Below are 26540 nucleotides of genomic sequence, written 5' to 3'. Positions count from 1 at the left end.
ACGTCTTTGGAGCATTCTGACTATATTTCTTCTAAAACAGATGGTTTGTTCTAGACTACCATGATACTTTTCGTATTCTTCACCAACACAGTAATTCAAAGGCATCACTTCTACATTTTTGATGTATAGGGCCTTGGATGTAAGCATGCAGATATATTTACAGGTGCACCTAATTTTATTGCATTTCACAGATATTGAATTTTTTTTACAAAATGAAGGTTTATGGAAAAACTGTATCAAATAAATTTACTGGCACCACCTTTCAATAGCATTTGTTCACTTCATGTCTGTCATGTTGGTATTTCTCACACTATTTCAAACTTTTGACAATATTTTTTCATATTTAAAATAAACCTAAACCCATTGCCATAGAGTCAATTCTGACTTTATATGTACTGGGAAACAAAAAAATCATGTGACTCATTTTATTATGATATTAACTTTATTGTCATGGTCTGGAACCTAATTTCTAACCTATGGCTATATGGAATCTTGACTCTGGAATAAATTGCCAGGACTCTTTGTTTAGCTGTATATCTTCTCATGGTTATTTAGGTATGGTGTACATTTCTTGGGTTTGCAGGGTGAAGCCTCAGGCAGAGTGGTGTTGTCTGGGAGTTAATTTCTACAGATAATTCATTTTAATAAGCCCCACAGCAAGTAACCAGGTGACTAATTTAGTAGACTGTTTTTTTCCTGAGTCCTGGTGGTGCTGTCAGATTAACCATTGGGCTGTTAACAGGAAGGCCAGTAGATGAGACAGTCCTAGTAGAATATACCCTTAGGAATTCTTTATGAGGTGACTATCAATTAGAATTGAGTCAGTAGCCTTAGGATTGGTTTGATTTTTCTGCGAGATGGTGTGTTGGAACTCATACCAGGATAGTAGTTGGCTCAAACCTACCACTCGCTCAGTGGAAGAGTAGACTATCTCCTAACCTACCTGGGAAACCCTGGGGAGCCGTTTTACTCTGTCATATATGGTCGATGTGAGCCGTAACTGACTTCGTAGGAGTGTTTTGGTTTTTTGAATTAACTTGTAGGTGTTCTACAGAGGAGCAGTTCCAGTCTGTAACACCCGAGGTCGCCATGAGCTGACTGGATTTGCAACAGGGTTTGGTTGGTTTTGGTCTCATCCTGTGGAGGCTGAGGAAGCCCCAGCAGGCTCCCCCTCTCCAAAATGGCGATTGTTTAGTGTTTGTGTGAAGCCAGCTCATTCCTGAGAGGGAAGGAGGGGCAAAAGAGGCGCAGTACACTGGGATATGTGTAAGTTGGTTCGAGGAGGTGCAGTCACCAAGCTTCCAAAGCAGAGTCAAGTTCAATATGTCGATCGGCCTGAGGTGGGAGGCGGACCAACGAAGGGAAGAGGGAGGACTGGGGGTAGCGTCTGTCTCTCCACTTCTGTCTGTGTCCTTCCAGAAGTGCGCACCACATCTCCTGGATCACACTCACGGATTCCTTCCTGGTGCCCAATATGGGGAAGTCTTTCCGTAGGGTAGTCTCCTTGCCCGCCGAGGCGGTGCGCTCCTCCCACGAATCCCGGACAGCGAGCGCGATGCCACACCCCAGCACGCCCCGCGGACCGCCGCAGCCCCGCCCCCGAGGAGCGCACTGCGCCTGCGCCCCACCCTCCCCCGCCCGCACGGGCCCTGCCGCGCGACTTCCGCCGTTCCCCGCCCCTCACCTCGGGGCTGCCCTCATCCCTGCCTGACCCGGGGCCAAGCGCCTTCTGCCTTCGCAGCCCCCGCCGACGGACAGAACAGGACCCCTCCCCGGGGGGCGGGGAGTGACCGCGGGCCACATGGCCGCTGCAGAGCAGGTTGGAGTGGGCAGCGGGCGGCGCGGCGGGGACAGGCGCAGTAGACAGGCCTTAGGGTAGTGGCGGGGTCCTGGCTGGGGTAGGACGGGGCTGCGGCGGGCGGAACGGTGTCTCCTTCACTTCGCCCTCCAGCCGCGGCAGCTGCAGCCCGGCTTTGCGCGAGTCGAGTGGCCTGAGCTGCTAGCGGAGCAGCGCAGCGGCTGCCCTCGGGGGATCACCAGGTACCCCCCACATCCTCCTCAGGCTGACTCGGGGGCCGAGGCCGCAGCGGCCCAGCAGAGGGCCTGAGCCGGACTCGGGGTCGGCCCTGGCTCCCTAAGATGGCCGCGCTGCCCTTCGGCCCCTTGCCCCCCCTGTCAGACGGCCCCACCTGGCCCTTGTACTCGCTTTCAACCCCAGCTGACTACTTTCTTGTCACTCCCGCAGAACACTCCTCCCTGTCTCACCATGGAGACCTACGGGCAGAGCTGCGCGCGGCGTAAGTAGAGCCGCGATCTCTGCGGGGTGGGCCCTTGGAGTGCCCGGGGCGTCGGGATCCAGCCACCAACTCCCCCTCCCGCCCCCGCGGGGCTTAGGCGCCCGGGGCGCTGCGGGAGCGAGCAGCCCGGCGTGCGGCGAAGGGGCTGGGCTGCAGAGTTTGTGGACGGAGAGACGGGGCCCGAGGGAGTGGCCGGTGACCACTTTCACCTTCAGTGTACGGTGCATAACGTGGTTAGCGGGTTGGTTCCTTTGCAGGAATCAGTCGGCTAGAGGAAGTAGTAATTCCTCCGCTGAGAGCGCAAGGTCATTACATGTGCTCCTTAAGGGCGTGGACGTGCTTTGTGGAATGAATGAGCTGGTGGAAGGCGCTCAGATTGCTTGCCCTTAAGCCGCCCTGCATTGGCAAACTTGACCGTCATTAATATGCTTAAAGTGCTATTTGATAGTAGAGTGAAACTTAGATGGGTGTATTTTTCCTAAGTTCCAATATTGAAGTTAACCAGGTGTGAAATTCCCTCCCCCCCCCCCCACCTAGCAATGTTGCGTTTTGACATCAGTAAGCATACTGAGAGGTATCAGGGGAGAGAACTTAGTTTTGATTTAATCTCATGCGGTTAAGTCCTCATATCTCAGTGATTTTTGGGAGCTGCATATCAGTGTTTGATTGTACCAGTTCAGTCCGTGGAGGTGGGGTTGTAAGCATTGTACATTCAGAAATAGAAATCCCATTTCTCTATTTTTGGAGTTTTTCAAGTTTGTATAGTCACTAACCGTGATTGTCCACTTTGGAAATAAGCTTTCCTTGATGATAACTTAATGGGTCTTTAGACTACAGTAGTTCCTGGTAGAAAAAACACACCTCAATTCCAACAAATTGAACTGTGTGAATGTGAAGATCTACATTCACGTAATTGGTCATGTTCTTGGACAGAAGTTTGAGGAACAGGAACATTAACCCTGGAATGTTTCTTCTCAACAGCAATGTGTATTCCTCCATCATATGCTGACCTTGGCAAAGCTGCCAGAGATATTTTCAACAAAGGATTTGGTAAGAGCATTCTTAAAAATTGAATCAGAAATGAAAATATTTGTTTCGATCAGCTTTGGAAATGAACAATCTCATCAAAATAAATATCTTGGTTTACTCTTGAATTAGATCATTTTGGATTTCTGTTAAATGAGTAATTAGTCACATCGTCCTCTACTCCAACTTTCCACATTAAAAAAAATCAAGCATAGCTCAAGAATTTTAACTTTAAAGGTTAAGTGAAAAATAACTTTTATTTTCTCTAATTATAGCTTAGGCCTTGGCTGACCAGCAAATAAATATATTGCTCTTCAAACGTTAAAAGGTTTTTTCAAGTGAACTTGAGTCTTAAAAATTTTGTTCAGCATTAACAACCCCCCTTCCCTCCAAATGATTGGTGATATCCCTTTGGGATAGATGTTTTAAAATCTATATTATGATAAACAACCTTTCGGAAGGGCTTTTCTGGTAGGAGACTTAGGTTTCATAGTGGTTTGAAAGCTTTTTGCTACTGTTGCTGATTGTACACCAAAACACTAGACAAAACTGCATCGAGGTGATCTGCCCTTGACAAGTTTATATAGCAAATTCTTAAGTTGTTGTTCTACGTTTTCTGACCTAGCACACGTTTTTTTAATTTTATCCATGTTATACGATTCAATAATTCAATCATAGCAAGAAGGGTTGTATAATTGTCACCATATTCAGTTCTAGAAAATTTTCTTCCTTGTACTAGTTACCAGGTATTTTTTTCCTAATTGTGGCAAAAATAGATACAACACAATATTCACCAAATCTACAACTGCTACCTGTATAATTCAATGCCATTGATTATATATACTCTTCGTGTTGTACAGCCAATACTGATATCCTTTTCCACATTGCTCCATTATCATTGATATAAACTCATACCCCCCTTTCCCCTTCATCCACGGTAACCATTGCTCAAATTTGGTTTCTTTTTAGTAGTTTTCTTAACATAGCATTCACATAGACATTTCCATGGTTAAATCACTTTTAAAATGAGTTGTATATTCATCGTTACCATCAGTTCTGGTGCTCCCCCCGGACCCCCTCTCCTGCTCGCACAGTCATTGTTTGCTTCCCAAATCTCTCAATCTCCACATCCCTAATAAATCATTGCATCGGTTACTGCCTGCATCCACTCCTGTGCTTCACAAACCAGGAAACCCAACAGAAACTAAAAACAAGCCAAAACGACAAGAAGAAAATAATAATATAAATTACAAATACAAATAGTTGAAAAGACCACCATTAATATTTAAAAAGCCAGGAAGTAAATTTCTCTTGTAACAAGCAAGAAATGCTTGAGCCTGGTTGGGTCAAGAATAACACCAAGTATCAAGTCATATCATGTTTGATCCACTATAATCCAGTTTACAATAATCTCTGTCTGTCAAACTGTTTGAGTCTCTTGCCTATAGCTAGAGGAGATCTGTCAAAGGCTTAATCTGACTTTACTCTGCAGATGGATTTTGGCTCCCATTGCCCTCCATAGCCTTCTGCAAATTGGGCGTTCACACTTTAAGTTGGGATACTTTTTCCTTAGTTAGATTTGTATTTTGTTATTGTCATCTTTGGGTCACGCAGATTGGGGTACACATAGTCCCTTCCGAACATATGGATATTTTTTATATGTATGCTTGACTATTGACTTAAATCTTTTATACAAATGAATCATTTTGTTTTTTATTTGTACACCTAAAGGTTTTGGGTTGGTGAAACTGGATGTGAAAACAAAGTCTTGCAGTGGTGTGGTGAGTATTAGCTACCTATTAAGTTCAAGTTCTGATGTGCTTTTATATAATACTTCAGTCCATAAAGTAGCGTAGGCTTAGTTTTATCTTTAAGAAAGTTAACTTTGTTTGTATTGCTAGGTTATGTATTGGGCTGCTGTTAACTGCAAGGTCAGCAGTTTGAATCCACCAGCTAGTCCTCTTGAGAAAGAGGGCCCTTCTGCTCTCAGCATCCGAAACCCTACAGCAGCAGTTCATGTTTGTCCTCTAGGGTCCCTAGGAGCCAGAGTACTTGGCAGTGGATTTGGTTTTGGGAGTATATGTAGCATCATTTATTTTAGCTTTGGGTGTGAGTTCTCATTTCCATTTCAGCTTTTGCTGTATTATTTACATACACTTAACTCAGGAAAGATACCAGTCATGAGAGAATCTTGTTGACTAGGAGGCAGAGAACTGGTTACACACTTTTTTGTAAACCTTTTATTTGGGTTAAACATGTTCAGCCAGTAACTTCTCGAGTGTATTAATGATTTAGAAAATGGCTATATTAATTGTCCTCTGTGGGGAAGATTTCCATATAGATTTGTTGATGTAAGGAATTGTGATCTGAATGTTTCGATGTTTTGAACCTTCTAAACCCTCTACAGAGGGGGTGAGATAAAATTTAATTTGATAGTTTTTCCTACTTAAAATGTTTTTTTTGTTGTTGCTAGTTTGGGGGTAGGTAAGTAAGGTGTATACATACACAATATTATTGGTTAATTTTAAGAATTCTTGCTATAGTTAACTCCTTAGTGTAAATAACTGGTACTCATTGACTTCACTCTGATCAGTTCATTGTGCCTAGACTTGTTGGATCACTCAGATTTTTATGCTGGTCATGTCTTCCCTGGGAGTTCTCTGGTTTGAAAGAAATCGGGGGTATATAGCTGTGGTTGGGTGACTTACTTGCTTAAGATAACAGTTTACAGACCAGTAGTTTGGTGTTTTCTTTTTCTGTGTACTTTTAAACTATTGGGGCCTTTTATAAGTATTTGCTATAGGGTCTCCGAGGCCATTAACTCTTTAGAGAGTTAATGTCTCTGTCTCCTTTGGAGGGCTGGTGGCTTTTGAACTGATGACCTTGCAGTTAGCAGTCCAACGTGTAACCCACTATACCAATCAGTGCTTCTCTGAAACACATAAGGCCTTAGGTAAAAAGACAGTTCTTGTGTTCAGAATACTCTTTAAACTAGGGAACCATCAGAAGTATATCAAATACTAGATTGTTTAATAAACCAAAATCTGTCAGAAAGGAAAGCTTACTGTGGGTAGGTGTAATTAGGCTAAATTTTATGGAAGTAGGTTTTGAGATCATGAAGAGTATAGAACTGGATTGGATGTTTGTTTGTTTTTGGTGTCTAATTGATTGATTTAATTCAGTTCGTGCCAAATAAGTCTCATGAGTTCCTGTTTCCCGTTCTCGCATCTGAACTGCAGAGTTGTCTGAGCCATTTGAAGATGCACATTGGAAATCAAAATGTGAAGTGATAGGTTGAGGAATGTTAAAAGCTCAGCCAGTGGTATCAGCTAGTTTTGTCTTGGCGCGGAGGATGATCTTGATTTTGTGTTTTGAGAATTCTTTGGGTGGCTGATGAATGGTAATGGGTGGATTCTCTAGAGCCGCGGTTCTCAACCTGGGGGTTGCGACCTTTGGGGGTCAAATGACCTTTCACAGGGATTGCCCGGTTCATAACAGTGGCAAAATTACAGGTATGAATTAACAACGAAAATAACTTTATGGTTGGGGGTCGCCACAGCATGAGGAACTATATTAAAGGGGCATGGCATTAGGATGGTTGAGAACCACTGCTCTAGAGTCAATCAGTAATCACTGTTGTTCAGAGTGAAAAATAGCTGATCATATGCCTTCCCTATTTATAGTTCCTAATAGAAGACAATGGTCCCTATACATGAAGGGGCTTCAAAACATTGGTGGGAGAGTTCCTTTATCTTTTAATTTAATTTTTCCATGAACTTTTTGAAGCCCTCCTTTTGTTTTCATTTTTAAGGTGCAGGTTTTTATATCTTATCTTTTTACTCATTTTCGCTGGTATTGAATTTATACAGCAAAATATGAGGGGGTATTCCCCCCCAGAAAACTCCACTGGACAAAGCTTTCATAGTACACATTTTTTTCCTACTGGGCAAGTATCGAGCAAGTTAGTGCACCCAGTGGTGTCGCCTGGGAAGGTTCTCCCTGGTTACAGTGAAGTTTTTCATAAAAGCGGTTTTGCTTGATCCGTGTGTGTGTGTGTGTGTGTGTGTGTGTGAGAGAGAGAGAGAGAGAGAGAGAGAGAGAGAGAGAGAGAGAGAGAGGTATGACCGATTTAAGAACAGTGTGCGGCTGTGAAATTTCCTGCTTTGGGGTTGAGGAACACAGTGTGGATGCTCATTTGTATAATTAAGATAGTTTGATGTGTGAAGACAAGTGACCGGTGATGTTGAACACAGCTTATAAGGAAAAACTCAAGTGTATGAGTGGTTTTCTCATTTAAAAAAGGGGGAAATGTCGATTGATGACAAACATCCTTCGGAATGTCCATCAACCTCCCAAATGGACAAAATGTAGTGCATGGACTTGTAGTGCAATTGGTGTTCATTCTACCGGTTCAGACTGTTAATCAAGCTTTCTATTCAGAGGTTTTGAAAAGATAGCATAACAGTGTGTGACCAAAAAGGCCTCCTATTCATTAAAAGATGAAGCATCTGGGTTCTTAGGTTTGAAGTTAAACAAGGGCCATCTCACAGGGAAGCACAATGCCCACATGGAAGAAGTGCACCAGCCTGTGTGATCATGATGAGGTGTCAACAGGGACAGGTATCAGAAGTTGAAAAGCAAGCAGTCAGATTGACACAAAGGAGCGTGGAGACGCAAAAGCCACCTGTAAGATAATTAGACAGAAGGGTCACACGCTAAGGAGTTATAGCACTGGTGAAACGTGTAACTATCTGCTAGTTCTTTCCGCTAGTTCTTTAATATTTCCTTCCTTATTATTATGGTCTTTGTTTTACCTCATCCATCTTGTTAGACCTGTGGATGCTCATTTGTATAATTAAGATAGTTTGATGTGTGAAGACAAGTAAGTAACTCTTCAGAAACAGTAATGGAAATAATGATCCCCTGAGAGTACTGGAAGGAGGGGGGAGAAGTACAAGAAGGAGGAGCTGATCGCAATGATGAGTATGTAACCCCACTCGAGGGGAACGGATAACAGAATTGCAGGTGCATGGATACATTGGAGGGTGTAAGATGGCAGAATTAAATATATATATATGTTCCTGGGGGAAAGGGTGGAGGAGGAAAGGGATAAAGGGGAGCTGCTATCAAGAGTTCAAGAAGAAAGAAAATGTTTTGAAACTGATGGTGGTAGCTATTGTAAAATTATGCTTTATCTAACTGAATTGTCGATTGTTATAATATCTATAAAAGCTCCCAATAAAATGATTAATTAAAAAATAACAAAAGGCCTGATTTGTGACAGACGGGACTGATTTTGCCACAACGGCTATGCACCTGTTCACGTACCTATATCGGTACTCCAGTTTTGGGCAAAAAGCAGCATGCCTGTCTTGCCCCAAGCACCTTGCTCACCTGACCTTGCTCTGTGTGGCTTCTTTTTGTTTCCGCGAATGGAGAGGGACATGATGAAAAGACAGTGATTTTATGAGATAGAAGAGGTAAAGGAAAAAAACGAGGGAGGTGCTATTAGCCATTCAAATGGATGAGTTTGAAAAACGTCTCCAAAAATGGAATTGCCGATTTGACAGATGTATAAAGTATAATGGAGTGTACTTTGAAGGTGATGAGGTTGTTTTGGAAAAAAAATTGAATACATAGCTTTGTGGGGCGTGGGGTGGGGTTCTGTTTTTTTATTGGATACTCCCTCAGACACCTTTCAGCGTTTCTGCATGTACAATCCAGGGGACATATTGTTTTAATGGATGCTTTCCTTTGGTGTATTCCATTTTAATCTTTGAAGTGGTAGATTTTCTATAATTACAACCTGGGAAACAAGACCCCAAAAAGTTCAGTCTTTTATTTAGTAAATGATAGTCAGAATTAAGACTCCTAATTTTATATTCAATGTTCTTAACCAGTTCTTTTTCATATACTGTGTATTGAGTGCCATGTTTGACTTGACGTCTTGTTAATGAAAGCACCTATCTCAGGAGATTACTCTTTAACTGTAGAACAATATAAAGGGGCTTCAAAAAGTTTGTGGGGAAATGACCTGTAAATTCTACTTTCCATTCGTCTTTAAAGTCCCCTCATAGATGCTCTATTTTCTAAGTAATGTTCCCTGATTTTGTAGGCATCCCAATAGGAGACAGAAACGTTCCTCTGTGCTTGCTATTTCAGATTAGGGGTCTTTTTTGACCTGGGTTTCCAATGAGCAGAGCATGTTGCTATCAGTAGCAGCAAAGTTGTGAATTGGAACTCTTCAGACAGCTTTAGAATTTTACATGTAAGATTTTAGTTGCCTATCTTTTATACTGAATACTGCAAATTAAATTTGGGGATTATTGGAAACAAATTTAAAATTTCTGAAGCCTTTTGCTTTTTCAATTAGTGTACAATTCCAAAACAACCAAACTCATTGCCATCAAGTTGATTCCAACTCATAGTGAGCTCCATATAGTCCCGGGTGGCACTGCCCCTGTGAGTGTCCGAGACTAACTGGTTACAGCCCTGCCTTTCTCCTGAGGAGCCGCTAGCAGTTTCACACGGCCAGCCCAGCATGTAAACACCACCCCACCAGGTCTCCTAGTGTCCAATTAAAGATGGGCAAATCATTTATCTTTGCTATTATAAACAAAAGGTTATATAAAGTATTTCAGATTGTATGGTATTTTCTACATCTATTAGATATGATACAGATTTATATTTTTAATATTAAAACTCAGATGTAAAGTAAATTTCCTATAAATCCTTCCCTTGGTGGTTTCTGTTTATTTGCTTGTCTGTTTTAAAATTTGAGGATGTGAAGGGCATGTAATGAAAGTTGATAAAGACTATCTCAAAAGCAGAGTATTAGGATTACCAAATCAATTAAAAAAATAACTTTTGTTCATGATTGGAGTTGCTACTGTGTGGTGCTTTCTCTTTAAGAATTTACAGGGAAGTTTTAAAAAAAATTTCTTAGAGTATTAGTTATAAATTCTGATTTTGAATGATGGGGTATGTGATTAACCATAGTAATTTATCAGGTAGATTGGCTGCTGTGGCAATGTTTGTTCTTTATTTCCCCATTGATTTTTATGTGCCAAATAAAATTGCCATAGCATGTTTCCTTTCAGGGTAGTAGCAGTTGATTAGATAATTTGGCAGTTAGGTATTAGAAAAGGGTATAGTTTACTCATTTGGGAGTTAGCTACAGATTAGCTTGTGATGGGTTTGTTGGCAATGTCAACTTTAGGTAGATGGCAGTGAGTTGAAGGTAGATTTGTCACTCTCATGCTTTGAGAATGAATGTTTAGGAAGCTAGACTGGAAAGGGGCATTAGTGAAATGACCAGATGTTTCAGTCAGTGGTGGTTTCTAGAAGTTGGGGTTCTTCTAGCCTTAAGATAAATTTCATGAAGTTATTTATTATTGCAATAGGAATTCTCAACATCTGGTTCATCTAACACAGACACCGGTAAAGTTACTGGGACTTTGGAGACAAAATATAAATGGTGTGAGTATGGTCTGACTTTCACAGAAAAGTGGAACACTGATAATACTCTGGGCACAGAAATCGCAATTGAAGACCAGGTAATGCTTTGAAAATATGTCTACTGTTTACATTATTGTATCTTTGTTAAAATGGAAAAAAAATTTGAAAAAATTTTTTTTTTTTTTTTACCAAAATAGATTTGCCAAGGTTTAAAGTTGACATTTGATACTACCTTCTCACCAAACACAGGGTAAGCGTGTACATTTTAAAAAATCATTTTATTAGGGGCTCATACAACTCTTATCACAATCCATATATATACATCAATTTTGTAAAGCACATTTGTACATTAATGACCCTCATCATTCTTGAAACATTTGCTCTCCACCTATGCCCCTGGCATCAGCTCCTCATTTTTTTCCCTCCCTCCACACTTAGGAGCCCTTGATAATTTATAAATTATTATTTTGTCATATCTTGCCCTGTCTGACGTTTCCCTTCGCCCACTTTTCTGTTGTCTGTCCCCCAGGAAGGAGGTTATACGTAAATTCTTGTAATCGGTTCTGCCAAGCACATACATTTTTATGAGCTCTGCATTTAAAAACATTTCTGTCCTGTATGTGTAGGAGGTCCACATTCGCCCTTCAGTAACTTGACATCTTGGGGAGCAAACCTTTGTTCCTGCTTTGGGCCTGCTGCAGTTGTTATATTAGCCTGCCTTCAAATGCGTGTCTCTCGTGACAGTACCTATGACAGCACTGTGTTTTCTCACAGGATGTCTGCCTGGCTTCCAGTTTTGCCACGCAGCCTTCTCGTAGATGTTCATTTACCCTGCATGTCCTTGTCTTGAGTTCATTGACTGCTTTTCCCTGTGGTCCTGCCCTTAGAGTAAACCAACCTCCAACAGTCATGGGGCTCATGGGCGCAACCATGCAGTGATCATAGATAAAGAGTATAACCAAGTCATAGAGACTAGGAGGGATAAGTAGGAGAAAAGAGAAAATAAAGGAGTCAAGACACATTTCATGGTAGCATGCTCATCTCCGGGACGGCCATGATCTCAGCAGCTAGGTCCACGCAGAGAGAGAGAGAGAGAATCTTTTCTGTTCTGAAATATTTGTAGGTAGCCATAAGACATGTATATTCAGTAGTTACATATGTCACAAGGTGGCTGGTAACCACAGTAAAGTCCCTGAGCTCCCAGGTGAGGAAACAACACCTGCATTGGGGGAAGGCATGAAGGGGGATGGATGCTGCGGCTGGAGGAGACAGCAAGAATGTCTTCTAGAGGGAGATTGAATCAACCATGTGCTCTTTATGCAGAAGGTTTATAAATATATATATTCTTTTCCACTGATAACATTTCTAAGGCCTTGTGTTCTTTTCCAGAAAGAAAAGTGGTAAAATCAAGTCTTCCTACAAGAGGGAGTGTATAAACCTTGGCTGTGATGTTGACTTTGATTTTGCTGGACCTGCAATCCATGGTTCAGCTGTCTTTGGCTATGAGGGCTGGCTTGCTGGTTATCAGATGACCTTTGACAGTGCCAAGTCAAAGCTGACAAGGAATAACTTTGCAGTGGGCTACAGGACTGGGGACTTCCAGCTACACACTAATGTGTAAGTATTTTCTTCATAGGATTCGGGGATAGAGGATTTGAGAATAGTGTTTGAGATCTTGTCATTTTTACTGATCTAATTACACAAAGTGTTTCTTTCCTTTAACATAAAAATGTCTAGGTGTAAAACATGTTGGTCTAAGTTTTGGTGCTAAGAGCTCAAATGTTTCATATGAGGTTTGATGTGCTTTGGACTTTTAGAAGAGACAAATATGTTGCCAAATTGCTACCTGTGCATTTATTTTATCTTAAGTATTTGATGTGAGGGTTGCTGTTTTGATAGGATTGTCCAAAATGTATTTTTTCTTAACTCAAGTCAGAAATAGATCACAAATGCATGTATACATATATCCACACACAAAAAAAATTGGTGTCATCAAGTTAATTTCAACTCGCAAGTGACCCTGCATGAAGCAGACTACCTCACCTTCCTCCAGTGTAGTGGTGCCTTTCAGCCACGGACCTTTTGGGTTAGCTGAGCACAAAGTCATTTTGCCACCTGGGCTCTTTAAGTATATGTACATATGTATGTAATAGAAGGACTTCTAAAACTATTTCTCCCTTTAAAAGAATAATGCATGGTAAACATAATAGAAGTACAAAGTTCAAAATTTCTTATAATCCTATCTCCCAAATACTTAGTCTTTGTTAATGCTTTTCCTTTCTGTATTTGAAAGGCCTTCAAAAAGTTTGTGGGAAAATGGAATTAAAAGATGATATAACATCTCTACAAACTTTTTCCTCTGTCTCAGATATGTCTGGAGGGAGTTCTGGTGGCACAGTGGTTAATTACTTGGCTAGTAGCCAAGCCATTGGAGGCAGCCTGTTTTCATAAAAGATCATAGCCTTTGGAAACCCAATGGGGCAGTTAGTTCTGTGCTGTCTTACAGGGTCACAATGAGTCGGTTTGTATATATGCATATAAGATAAATACTGAAAATACTGTTTTATAACCCATTTTACCTGCTTAATTCATTTTGGTCATTTTCCTGTGTCATGTATTTCACATTGGGATTTTTCAGTAGCTGCATTAATTCTACTGAATGTGTGTACCATGGTTTATTTTACCCAATCCCTGTTAATTGCAAAGACCCACACAAGGAGTGGTTTTTATTTTCAGTGCAGATGTACAGTGTCACCCTAATGCCGTAGAATTGATTACACGGTCTATTCTAGATGGAAGGAACCCTGGTGGTGCAGTGGCTTAAGCACTGGGCCCATACCACAAGTTGCAAACCCACTAGTTGTTCTGTGGGACAAAGGTTAGGCTTTTTGCTCTTATAAAAATCCACAACTTCAGAAACCTCGGGGAATGGTTTTACTCTGCTCTAGAGGATCATTGTCTTAGGTGCCATTGAGTCAGTTTAGACTCAGAGCAACTGTGGTCGTCTGGGTAGACTAGAGAAAAATTCATAAACTTGCACATGTGTATAAGAGCTTTATACATAAGAGCAATGGAACATTGAGAAAACATCTCAGCCCAGTCTAGATCAAGTCCATAAGTCCGATATTAGCCCATATGTCCGATAAGATCACAGGCCAGTGGGTAGGAAGCCTTGTGGATGTAGTGGCAGTAGAAGCATCCCAGTGCTGGGGTAAGTCTCCAAGTGGCTCCTCTAGCTCTAGGCTCTGCTGCATCAGCCTCTCTCCTCTGTGTTGTCAGTGACATGTCTCACAGGGAGTGTGCCTGTCCTGCCTCCAGCGAGCTATTTATCTCCTTAGTGCCTCCAAATGAGGTCATCAAGCTGTGACTGATTGGTGACAGGCTAAACTCCGCCCTTTGACTCTTTAATCCTCTCAAATTGACAACAGATATGGAGCTACCATAACATCATGTGCAACAGAACAAAACTGCCCCATGCTGTGCCATCCCCACAATATTTTTACGTTTGAACCTGTTGTTACAGCCACTGTGTAATCCTCATGAAGGACCTTTGTCTTTTTTCACGGCTTCTCCACTTTACCAAACACAATGTCCAGGCATTGGTCTCTCCTGTTCACATCTAAAGTATGTGAGAAGAATTTTTGCCATCTTTCCCTCCAAGGAGCATTTTGACTGTATTTCTTCCAAGACAGATCTGTTTTTTTGGTAGTCATGGTACCAAAACCATAATCTTTGCCAACACTGTGGTTCAAATGCATCAATTTTTCTTTGGTCTTCTTATTCAGTGTCCAACTTGCACATGCATCTGAGACCATCAAAAATACCCTAGTTGGGTCAGGTGCATCTTAGTGTTCAAAGTACCATCCCTGCTTTTCAGCACTTTAAAGAGATCTTGTGCATCCGATTTACCCAATTCAGTGTGCTGTTTGTCTCATGGCTGCTGCTTTCATTGTATTGATTGTGGATCCAAGCAAGATGAAATCCTTGATAACATCAATCTTTTCTCTGTTATTTTTCAATATATTTTTTACTCAAAGACTGTTGTATTATAGTACATGAACTATGAGTGGTGGGAGAGGGCAGAGATGCGGGCAGCGACAGCACCAGGTAGCATCGGATACCATCCCAGGGGCCATGAATGTGCTAAAAGTGCCACGGCTGCACCCTGGGTTTCCTCAATGCTGCCCATCAGCTTCTGATCCCGAGCCAGCAAAAGGTGCAGAAAGGTGTCCTGGTCACCATGCCCATGGCACAACCCATCGCAAAACCCATCTTCACGAAGTTGAAGCAACTTGGTTGGGACTGCCCGTTAGGGATCCATGGCCACCGGCATGTCTCTTATGGCTGCGGTCGCTCAACTAACTCTTCGCATTGTTTTCTCTGTTATTTATTGAGGATTTTGGTTTTCTTTACATAGAGTCGTAATCCATCCTGAAACCCCGTTAAGGTAATTCTAGATTTACTAATTTATAATATCTTACAGCAATGATGGGACAGAATTTGGAGGATCAATTTATCAAAAAGTCTGTGAAGATCTTGACACGTCAGTAAACTTGGCTTGGACATCGGGCACCAACTGTACTCGTTTTGGCATTGCTGCTAAATACCAGTTGGATCCCACAGCTTCCATTTCTGTAAGTACTACTTTGGGCTTCAAATGAGGTTTTTCGCTTATTGGAACTAATCTTTGGGTATAATGAAATGTATTGAATTGGTAATATGAACATACAGTCCCATTTATAGACAGATTTCAATTAGAAGACAGAATGCTGCTTTTTCTGTGAAGCAATACTAGAAGTTTGACTTATAGGACAGCTTATAGAGTTTGTTTACCCCCTAAAACTACTTAATTAGTATTGCTAATAACCCTGACTCCTAGGTTATCTGAGCCCAGGAGAACCAGTGATTTGGACCCTGAATGGGTTTTTTTCTGTTAGAAATAATAGTCCCTTGTTACAAAATGTCTTTGGGCTTATGAAATATCAGTTGGGCATGTCGCTTCCACATGGAAGGCTTTATCCCACTGCTGAAGGGAGAGGAAGGAGTAGAGCCAGGACTGGAGCGTGTGTTGCTTTATTTCAGTCCTGTGTTGGTGATTAGCTCATGGACAGTGATTAAGAGCCTGACTGCTAACTGAGAAATGGGAGATTCGAGCCCGTGAGGCACTCCATGGGAGAAGGATGTAGCAGCATCTTTGTGTAAAAATTGACAGCGTTGGAAACCCTTGGGGGAAATTCAGGCCTGCCCCTAAGGTCGTTATGGATTGGAATTGGCTTGGGTCTGGACTTGGTTTTATCACTGCACAGGAACCCTGGTGGCATGCTTGGGCTGCCATTTGCAAGGTCAACACTTCGAAACACCAGCCTCTTCTCAGGAGAAAGATGGGGCTTGGGAACTCCCAGGGCCAGTTCTGCCCTATGGGGTCGCTATGAGACAGGACTGATGCAATGGCAGCGAGGTTTTGGGATTTTTTGGGGGTGGGGGAGTTAGCAGTAAGAGTCCTTCGTCCCAGTAAAACTTCTTGGTCATCGGTGGTTCTTGAGTACTTGACTTTAGTGCTCATTGAATATATGCACTTTTTATGACTTGCACACAATTATAGCACTTCTGTCTGTGAATTGGGTTATTTTGAAATTACGCATTGCTGTAAAGAACAGAAGGCACACATAATTAACAGTCTGGTTTGGTGCCAGAAGCCCGTCTCCAGCACACTACGTAGTTGGCCACATGGTTCCTGTCCTTAAGTTCTGTCTTCCTTCAGTTATAGTGGGTTAGTGTAGGAGGGAGTGCACAGTGTCCAAGCAGGTAGGGAGGGTGCTGGTCCCAGTTTCAGCCAGCTCAGCCTGCAGTGTGCCAGATGCTTACAGGCACTGTATTGTGACTGAAAGAAAGTCAAGCCACCCATGAGGTATTTCAGTTACATATAAAGTGCTCTTTTCATTTCTGAGGGCATTATGTTTCGATAATTTAGGCAGGTAAGTTTTAGACACATTCTTGTTTTATCTTGGCATTGTTTTGGTCGAGCTAGAAGCAGAAACTTTTCCCATTGGCATTCCCATAGTCATGACTTACTGCACAGAAACAAAACCGTGAGACTCACGGGGCACATGGTTCTCTAAGCGTGTTCATTCGTGTTCTTATTGATGCTGGTGCCACCACCACTGCTGCATTGCCAGTGAAGGGTGCAGCTCTCAGCTGTTAGCAGTTCAGTCTAAAATGCGACGGCAGCTTGGGGCTTGTGTGTTACTGACTCCTGGGTAATAGTGTGGAAACATGGTTAGCATTTCCTACCTGGCTAGTGCTGATGTTGCCCCAATCCAGCAGCACCTGGAAGGCCTCTTACCTCAGTTTCATTGTTAACTCCTGCTCTAAAATAATTGGAATTTGTTTAGATTCCAGACGAATCCAAGTGCCTGAGATGCTAATTTTCTTTGGCTGGAAAGTCACATGGTCATGGTGGCTCATGAAGATTGAGCTTTTTTTTTTTTTTAAGATTGAGCTTTAATGGCAAGTGAATACACAGTGCATCATTTCTTTTTCTGGGTTGAACTGTTTTGATGAAACACATGAGGAGAAATTTGATGGTGCCGGTTTGTTACAGTTTTAACTATAGCACTCAAAATGCTAAGGAGCAAGAGTTAGAGAAGTAACTCATAAGATTGTTTGGTTAGGCAACCTAGGCTCCTTGGTGGGTGACCTACCTTTCTTTCCAGCCCAGGTCTCTGTCGTGGCCCAGTAGTGAGAAGAGAGCTAGTAGTGTGCCCTCCCGTTCCATCGCTCTGTTCAGCCCCGACAGAGGCTTAAAAGGTCAGGGTGTGTGAGGAGGGCAGGAGTGTGGACGGTAGAGGACACACATGGAAATCTAATTGGCAGTTGAGACAGAGGCGAGACCTGGTGGCATGAAAACGTGAGGTAAAAGATGTTAGGTTTATCTTAATGGGAGGGAGTCCTTATCATTTGGAAATTAGAATGCATAGTTTTTTTGTTTGTTTGTTTTTTTTAGAATGCATAGTTTTGATGCTTTAGAACCCTTAAAGTAGTGATACCTGTGTCTAAGCCACAGATTGAAACTTCACTCCTGACTTCCACACTGGTGTGCGCTAGTCTGCTAGAAAGCCCAGACACTTGCCATTGGCCATGTATTAATGTGAGGTTGTTTTGGTGCTGGATAAGGCTCTGCAAGAATGATTTTTATGAGCGTGCTTAGGTCCTGGTGCTACATCACAAACGTGGCTGTGGACAACTAGAGTATTCTGGTTTCCCATTGTCAGCTTGACTTTGAGTTGAATTGTATAAGAATTATTGAGTTGAATTGTATAAGAATGGTTCCTGGTTATTGTTTGGCTTAATAAACAACATTAAATGTTAAAATATCACGATGGGGAATGTGCATGGATTTGTCTCTACTCAAAATTTTTTCTTAAAGTCATTTTTGTGTTTTATTTTAGGCAAAAGTCAACAACTCTAGTTTAATTGGAGTGGGCTATACTCAGACTCTGAGGCCTGGTAGGTACCATTAAATAAGTAGGGATTTATTTACAATGTTGCTAATACTTTTTAAAAAATTATTTTCTCAACTTTGCAAACCTTCCAAACATGCAGAGTGTTGGAAAAAAGAAAAAAGTGTACAGTCGACATCCATTTACTTTTTTTTTTTTTTTGACATCCATTTACTTTTGCCACATCATTTTCCCTATCATTTTGCTGGTCCATTTGGAAGTAAGGTATATCTATAGTGATGTGAAGTGACGCTTTGTAATGCTTCAGTCTCTGTCTCCTAAGACTGTTTTGCTTAATTATAATATTGTTACCATACCTACACCTGAGAGTTCACAGTCATTCCATCATAATATTTAATATCCACGTCTTGGCAAATTTCCTCACTCTTACCTGAAATGTCTTGTGGTTTTCTGTATCTCCAGATTTGACTCGTTTTAATGGTTTGTTTCTATGATCTCTTTTACACTGCTTAGTATTTTAGGCATACAGTACTTAAACATCATTGTGCACAAGACTCACCAATAATGTGCAATAAGAGGCACTTAGGGAATCTCAGTAAAATGAAGCTTATGACCCAAGGGGTCTAAGGCAGCAGTTCTCACTCAACCTGTGGGTCGTGACCCCTTTGGGGGTCGATTGACCCTTACACGGGGCTCTCCTAAGACCACTGGAAAACACATAAATATGTCACAATATATAATTACATATTATTTTGTGATTAATCACTGCTTTAATTATGTTCAATTTGTATAGATGAAAATACATCCTGCATATCAGATATTTACATTACGATTCATAACAGTAACAATTATAGTTATGAAGTAGCAATGAAAATAATGTTATGGTTGGGGGTCCCCACCACATGAGGAACTGTATGAAAGGGTAGCGGCCCGAGGCAGGTGGAGAACCACTGCTCTAAGGTGAGTTGGCTGTCTGATAAAGCACCAGGTGATGGGCTCTACTAATACTGATCTTGGAATACCCTTTGAACAGTAGGGTTAAAAGTAATTAGAATTTTTCATCCTCATTAATTGCCCCCTTCCCCCAAACTTTATTTTTGCTATATTGAAACCTAAGGAAAATTGGAAAGACTAGCACAGTGAACCCATATGCACCTTTCCCCCATATTCACTAGGCATGAACATTTTGTCATAATTGTTTTATGACTGTCTTTTCATTTTCTACTTAGAAAAAGATTCTTTAAATACATGCTTTGTAGTCATGTGAATACATCAGTCCCTGAGGTGCAAACACCAAGACATTGTTTTACATAAGCCCAATGCCATTGTCACATCTCAGGAAATTAGCATGAGTAATATCTTCTGGTGGTTTTACAGTGGCTGAAGCACTTGACTGTTAACCCAAAAGTTCAGCGGTTCTAACTCACCAGCCACACTCCTGAAGAAAGATGTGGCAGTCGGGGGAGTCGAACTCTCTGCACTTGGGTCTCAGGGAGTTGGAATTGACTCTTATCAGTAGCTTTGTTTGGTTTAATGCATAGTCTGTGTTCAGAGTTCCCCAAATGTCTTACTTTTTGCCATACCCAGTCAAGACGCACGAGGCAGTAGATTATGTCTCTTTAGTCCAGACTGTGCCTGTCTTTCCAGATCATTTTGAGTGCACTGTGTTTTATCCTTTGACTTGGAACTTTGCCCTTGGGTGGTGGTACCCTTCCAATTGAGTTGGGCATTTGGACTTCTTTTTGGCCCCCCAGATATTCCAGGACCCCTCTAGTGACTGCACCAAGAGAGGGAAGGTGACAGGCTGGTTCTGGAGTGGTTTGGACACATAACGGTTGGTTGTTTTCTTTTGACAGGTGTGAAGCTCACACTGTCTGCGCTGGTGGACGGCAAGAGCATTAATGCTGGAGGCCACAAACTTGGGCTCGCCCTGGAGTTGGAGGCTTAATCCAGCCGAAGAGACCTCTGGGAATGGGTATCAGAAGATTTGGCCTTAATATATTTCCATTGTGACCAGCAGGCTCCCCCCACCATCCAACCCCACGTCACCCCACCCAAAGGTGATCAAAAAACAAAGGATGATCTAAAAGCTGTATTTTAAACATTTCGACAGTTACTTGTTAGCTGGTTTCTGGTTCAATTGGTTATCTAGTTACCAATGCTGCGGTCGTGCAGTCACCGATACGTCATTTAAATGTATTTAACTGTTAAATGTGCTATCCACCAAGAATGAAATAGACCTTTATGAAAACTGTGCAGCTGTGTGCATGTTTGCTTTATGTTCCTTTTGGCATTTGATACTGCTTTTGAATGAGATGGATCAGTGGATGTTTTAAGATGAGGTTAAATTTTGTGTGTGTTAAATTCGACATTAGAAATACTTTTGGTATCCCAGAACATTTACAAATTATGAATAAAACAAGTGTACATAACTGTGACTCCAAGTATTTGCCAAGTTAAACATTTGCTCTAGCTGGGATCAGACCTCCCTGGTATCTAGCTAACACTCGTTTCTGTTGAGCATTTTGCTGTTTACATATGTCTGTGCCGGTCAGCGTCCCTAGGGAAATCCCATGAGCTTTTTAGTTGACAATAAAAGAGGATATATGCCTTTACTTCAGTTTGTAAGTATTATATCTTTGTTAACCCTAGAAAGGCTTGGAGAGCGAATCAAGGCAGGAAAATAAAGGCATGGTTCTGAAGGGTTATATACACATCCTCTACCCCTATGAGCTGTTGCTATTGATACGTGGAGAAAATGTACTTTGGCGGAATGGGACTAGTGGAAATAGTTTAAGGTCAGTACTCATGAGAGCCCATTATCTAAGCACCAGTGAAAAGTCACTGCTCATTTCCCTCAAGGTCCACATTGGACCGAAATGCTTGGGTCTAGATACGGGAGCAGAGGCAATCCCTTAGGCTCTTTGGTCAATGGCTTGCCCCTGAGTGAAGACTTGGGCATGAATGATAGCAATGAAAGTTAGATGATAGGTGGGAAAGGAGGAAATGGAATATCATTTGCAAAGTTATGGTCAAAGGATAGAGAATGAGGTGATTTACACAACGTGTGTCTAATAACAGACCTTCTGTATGGTTTGGTGCTGAGATAGGACAGGAGAGTGTGGCAAACTTTGGGACTCATCCCCTAAGAAATGACAGGTGTTCAAAATTTCCAGATGGAGAAGGATCTCATGAGACATTGCTTGGAGAGCCCAAGCATGTTTTTTCCCAATGCAGCATGTGTAATTCAGTGTCAGTGATCATACTCTTGTTGTACAGTCTTTATTTATTTTATCCCTCTCCAAATTGTTCTACTACCATTAAAATTAATTCATTGCCCCTAAGCAAAAATTCGTCCTCCTTCACCTATGGTAACTATAGGTCAAGTTTTGTTAGTTTTCGTGATACATTCACGTTAATACACTTCCATTGTTAAATCCCTTTTAAAAAGAGTTGTAGATACATCATCATAATCAGTTCTAATGCCTCCCTTCCAGCATCCATGGATTGTTCCCCGATCCCAACTCCCTTCCTAATAAACCCATCACATCAGTTATTGTGTGCTTCCACTCCTATGCTTCATAAACTGGGGAACCTAACAATAATAAATGAAACAATAAAGATAAGAATACAGAGTAAGCAAGAAAAGACCACCAACAATATTTTAAAAGCCAGAGAAATTTCTGGTGTGAAACGAGAAATATTTGAGGCTAGAGCAAGTTCAGATTGGGTCAAGACAGAGGTCAACTGACCAAGTATATTATACAACATGGTTTAAGCCACCGTAATCAAATTGATAATAAAACTTTTTAAGTGCCTGTGGCTAGAGGGGATCTGCCAGCGGCTTAATTTGACTACCTTGCGGATGGATGTTGGGCTCCGGCTGTTCTCCATAGCCTTCTACAAATTGGGTGCTAACTATTACACTGCAGTTTTACCCTCACAATTGGGTTCTGTTATTGTCATCGTTGGATCACACAGGCTGGTGTGCTTCTTGCATGTGGTCTTCGCTGCCGCCTCCCTTAGATGGCTGATTGTTTGAATCCAAGCCTTTAAGATCCCAGACACCATTCCAAGTGATAGCCTGGAATTCCCTGCTCTCTTCACCACACTTCGCTGTAGCACCTTATCTTCACTGAGCTCTTAATGAAGGTGAATATTGAGCTGTTGGATTGGGGCTAGAATTAAGTGGGAGCCCAGAATGCATCTGCCAAGCGTGTTTTCTACACATATGAACTGCCGGCCCACATGCCCCTCTGGCCTCACTGTGTTTGTCCCGGGGAACTGACTGTAGCTTGTGTGAATCAGAAGACGGTTTTCCTCAAGGCCCACCACCGAGGTGGCTTAGTGACAAAAGTTTGGAATTTGAAACAATTTGAGTCAGCTTATTGAAAGGTCATGGAAGAGAGAACAAGATGTCTCTGTTAGCTCGGCATGAAGGCAAGCTTGAAGTTCATGAAACTCTGGAGGCCTGGGGAGTGAACCTCACACTTCAGCAGCTCATGCTGACGCGAGCCTGTTTTCCCCCTTTCCTCCGAAGTCTCGGCAGGTTCCAGTGTGCCGGCAGGGAGGAAGCTGGTGCAGAGGGTGCAGACGTGAAGCTCCTGCACGGCCTGCCGAGGCAGCCTCTGGATGGTGTGGCTCACACCTGGCAAGGGCTCTAGTGCACCAGCACTACAATGCTTTTGTCAGGCGGCACAAGTGAGTCTTGTGCAGGTACAAGTTAACCAGCGTGCAACTTAGTACCCTGTGCGGAGTGGGGGGGGGAAAGGGTGAGTCCCCCGCTCTTCGATGTCCGTATTCAAGGCACATCCCAGGAGTTAGGGGTTGTGAAATGCAGCCGGGCTTTTGGCGCTGTAACTTCCAGGTACACCTGCCATCAGTCTAACCGACACCAAATGTACTGATGGCTAGTCAGTGTAACTTGGTGAGCCCGTGCGTTTTGGAGTGGAACTGCTCCATAGGATGTGCATGGCTGTGCACTTGGTGGACTCAGAGCTGCCCGTTTTTAGGGTTTTTCTTTGCTGTGCTGCTGGGCCCATCTTTCAACTGCAACCAGTAAGGTTTAGGTTAGTTAAGCATTGTTCCATCCAGGGACCTCTCAGGCCTAAGCAACCAAATAGCTCAAAACCGACCTGCATTTCACGCTGACTCTTTTGCCCGAGTCAGTGTTCATAAGGATAGAGTATTTGAATTTGCATTTGCGACACACAGATGAAGACTGTCTGACGGTATTGTAAGGAGCAGAGAGAAACGCACCGGGCCTGAATGTGCTCAAACCTCGCCCTCCCGCCTCGGACAGCAGTGTCGGAAAGCGAAACCTGTTCTCATTCTCTATGCAACTTGCTAACAATCGCCAGACACCTTTGGTCGGGTACCTGTACATACCTATGTCACACCTCCCTGGCCAGTGATCTCACCCAGCCTTGTACTTGTCCAGTTCAGAAGAAGCCAAAAAATACATTCAAATAAACTTTATGGGGTAGGCCAAATGGACTGGTTCTCAAAGGTGTCCACTGACCAGGGCCTCTCTAGTCCACTGACTTTAGAAGTGGGAGGCTGTGGGGCGGATGGTTGTGAAAACATGGGCAAATCGCCAGTGTAACTGGGACCACCTACCGTGGTACCCATGGGACAGCCCTGACCCATAAGGAGGGCCTCTCCCTGTTGCCAGATTTGGTTTCCTTGTCAGGCCCAGCTGCATTCACTAAACAGCACCTTCACCTGCTCCTCGATAGAAATGTGGAGACAGTCCCTGCCTTCAACAATCAAAACCAGACTCAACTGCCAACCCCGTGACGATAGGCCTGGGTAGAACTGCCCATGTGCGTGTACGAGAGGAACTCTTCACAGCAGTAGAAAGTCCTATCTTCCAGGGCGTGGCTGGTGGTTTCAAGCTAACCACGATGCCACCACGGCACCTCCAGAGCTTGGGGGAAGTGGAGGCATATTTTAGGAACGGGTCTGCCCACGGAACCCGGGCAGATCAGTGATCAGCTGTGATGAAATGATAACAGTGGTGAAATGGTTAAACAGTTTAGCCCAAACAGCAGCAGCTCTTAGGAGGCAGAGATGCTACTGCAGCCAGCCTTGGCCAGCTTGGAGGTGATGTGGGAGGGTCTCCGCTGTGTGTGGAATCAACACAACTAGCAAAGGTCAGGAGGGATCCATGTCTGTGGTGTCCAAGACTACCTTTTGCTCAAGTTGGCTGCATTTGGGTCTCCTCTCCCAGCCCCCCAACCCCACCCTTGAAGCTTCTGGAGACAATGTGTCCCAGACCCGAACTTTATTGTTTAAGAGAGTAGATGGATCCCAAGCCCTTTCCCCGCAAGGTCTGTATTTGGAGGCCAGCCTAGATCTTGAAGGCTAAGGTGAGGCCATCACCCAGGGGCAGGAGACTGATATGGACTCTTGCGTCTCGCAGGACACGCTCGTTCAGATTGCGCACGCACTGGGCCTCGATGTCCCCCTGCTGAGGCTGCAGCACTTCTCCGTGCCACAGGACCTGTGGACAAGCGGGCACAGTGATGGGCAGAGCCAACCTGGCTGTGGAGAGCGGGGTTTGGGGGAAAGGTGAACAAGAGGTGGTCACAGCTGGCTGGAGACGGACCCCCAATGGGAGGAAGCCTGGGAAGCTTACAAAAGTGAACTGGGCGGGGACTTACCCTGAGGATGGCTAGGATGCCGCCAGGTCGCAGCAGCTGGAGGCACCGCTCGTAGTAGGCTGCGCAGTTCTCCTTGTCGGCGTCCACCACCGCCAGGTCGAAGTTGCCCGCTTCGCCAGCAGCCAGGAGTTCATCTTTCAGGGGTGATGGAGAACGGAGGGGGGTTGGGGATGGGGATGGGTAGCACCAGGCTGGGTCCACTAAGTGACTTCCCGCCTTAAGGGTGAAGCCATTGTGTGATCTTGCTACCCCTGCTTGCTGACCCGGCGTCCAGTGCTCCCACTTGGGAAACTGCCAAGGCCCTCCCTGGCACAGTGCTCACCCAGCGTCTCCAGGGCAGGCTTCAGTCGGAGGTCGATCTTGTGCTCCTCTTCAGCCTGCGCAAAGACGGGGCACACTTCAGAGGCCGGTGTCCAGAAGCCGGATGGGGGCATCAGGTGTATGGGATGCTCGCTCACCTGCCTCCACAGGGGCCGCCCTAGTTCCGGGGCTCCAGCGTCCACCTCGCAGGTCACCACGCGTCCAGCGGGGGGCAGCGCCAGAGCCAGTGCCAGAGCCGAGTAGCCCGTGAAAGTGCCTGGGAATGGGCCAGGCAGTGTCTCAGGCCAGGGTAAGGCTGGTGACCTTGCACCCTGGTAATCCCGGCCACACACTCCTACCCAGATCCAGCGCCTTCTTGGCCTTGATGAGCCGTGCCAGGTTGGCCAGGAGTTGGGCCTGCTCACAGGTGATCATAGACTCCCCCTGCGGCTGCTCCAGGGTCAGCTGTGTGTGGAGGAAAGAGGTCGCACCTGCGGAGCCAGTTACCCACCCCAGCCCAGGGCGGTAAGCCCTCAGGGTCGTAGCTGGTGGTGGTGGGGGAGCAAGGGCCTCGGACCACCTCGCCCGCAGCCTGGGGGTCTAGACAGCCATGGCACAGTTACTGTCCAAGTCAAGGGTGGCCCGCCAGGTCTCCAGCCGGTCCCCTTTCCCGCCCCGGCCCTGCTGACCAGCCGCAGGCTCCGCAGCGCCGGGTGCTCCCGCATGGAGCGGCTCAGCAGGTACTGCCACAGGGGGCTGTCCGCCGGAGGCAGTAGACTCTTCGGTCGGGACCGCCACGAGGGGCACCGTCTCCCTGATGGAGGGCGGAGGGCAGTTCGGGGTCAGGCCCGGGGCTCAGGAGGGCAGGGGTGGAGCTCGGCCGGGCCAGCCTCTGGAATTCGCGGGCTTTGCTCCAGGGTCCTCCCACGGCGCCCGGCCGGGGGGCTCTGCAGCGGGGGCCCGTCCAACTCACCCAGGAAGAGGCCAGTGGCGAAGGCAGCGCCCAGTGCTGCTGAGCCCAGGGCCAGCGCGGTGGGCATGGAGAAGCGAGGCGCAGGCTGGGTCATGGCGCGGGCAGGAGGCAGAGGCGGCCAGGTCACGTGCACATGAGCCTGTGGGATCCCACTCGGATCATCTGTGCTCCGCCCAGTCCGGACACGGCGCGCGGAGCCGTGGACTGGGGTGCCATCGCGCGGCCACGCGGCCGCACTGCAGGATGCTCTTGAGCGAGCCTAGAGCCCCATCTGGTGGCCACCCGAGAACCTGCGCCCAAGGCGGGTTTCCCGCTCTGTATTGAGTGAAGAGTGGGCCCCTGTGCCCGCCCTGCCAGTCCT

At 44.4% G+C, this 26540-nt stretch overlaps 2 protein-coding genes across 3 annotated transcripts; one reads left to right on the top strand and one right to left on the bottom strand.

Moving 5' to 3' along the window:
- The first annotated feature begins 1687 nt into the window (after positions 1-1687).
- VDAC2 (voltage dependent anion channel 2) lies at positions 1688-20856 on the top strand. 2 transcript variants are annotated; one of them, XM_075534846.1, is made up of 10 exons: positions 1688-1819; positions 2246-2297; positions 3279-3347; positions 5055-5104; positions 10727-10879; positions 10979-11031; positions 12171-12398; positions 15265-15415; positions 18230-18287; positions 20098-20856. In XM_075534846.1, the coding sequence occupies exons 1-10, from the start codon at positions 1802-1804 to the stop codon at positions 20187-20189; spliced, it is 924 nt and encodes a 307-aa protein (XP_075390961.1). In that variant the 5' UTR covers positions 1688-1801; the 3' UTR covers positions 20190-20856. The 2 variants fall into 2 exon arrangements, with proteins under 2 accessions (XP_075390961.1, XP_075390962.1); XM_075534847.1 differs by lacking the exon at positions 1688-1819 and adding an exon at positions 1884-2040.
- Positions 20857-24487: 3631 nt separating this feature from the next.
- COMTD1 (catechol-O-methyltransferase domain containing 1) lies at positions 24488-26332 on the bottom strand. The gene is made up of 7 exons (XM_075534848.1): positions 26180-26332; positions 25896-26020; positions 25566-25671; positions 25365-25483; positions 25229-25283; positions 24907-25040; positions 24488-24746 (listed from the first exon to the last, which is right to left on the bottom strand). Exons 1-7 carry the CDS (start codon positions 26271-26273, stop codon positions 24594-24596), a joined length of 786 nt encoding a protein of 261 aa, XP_075390963.1. The 5' UTR covers positions 26274-26332; the 3' UTR covers positions 24488-24593.
- Between the last annotated feature and the right edge of the window lie 208 nt (positions 26333-26540).

This window comes from Tenrec ecaudatus, chromosome 16, assembly GCF_050624435.1.
Source record: "Tenrec ecaudatus isolate mTenEca1 chromosome 16, mTenEca1.hap1, whole genome shotgun sequence".
In the NCBI taxonomy this organism is placed as follows: Eukaryota; Metazoa; Chordata; class Mammalia; order Afrosoricida; family Tenrecidae; genus Tenrec; species Tenrec ecaudatus.
Note: the sequence above shows the minus strand (reverse complement) of the source record. Positions and strands in the feature narration are given on the sequence as shown.

Coding starts and splice junctions, on each gene's coding strand:
- VDAC2 (XM_075534846.1), top strand. Junction 12,399..15,264: donor TTCCAGCTACACACTAATGT/GTAAGTATTTTC, acceptor AATATCTTACAG/CAATGATGGGACAGAATTTG. Junction 18,288..20,097: donor TACTCAGACTCTGAGGCCTG/GTAGGTACCATT, acceptor TTCTTTTGACAG/GTGTGAAGCTCACACTGTCT.
- COMTD1 (XM_075534848.1), bottom strand. CDS start 26,273: ATGACCCAGCCTGCGCCTCGCTTCTCCATGCCCACCGCGCTGGCCCTG. Junction 25,672..25,895: donor CGCTGCGGAGCCTGCGGCTG/GTCAGCAGGGCC, acceptor CTCCACACACAG/CTGACCCTGGAGCAGCCGCA. Junction 24,747..24,906: donor GCATCCTAGCCATCCTCAGG/GTAAGTCCCCGC, acceptor GCTTGTCCACAG/GTCCTGTGGCACGGAGAAGT.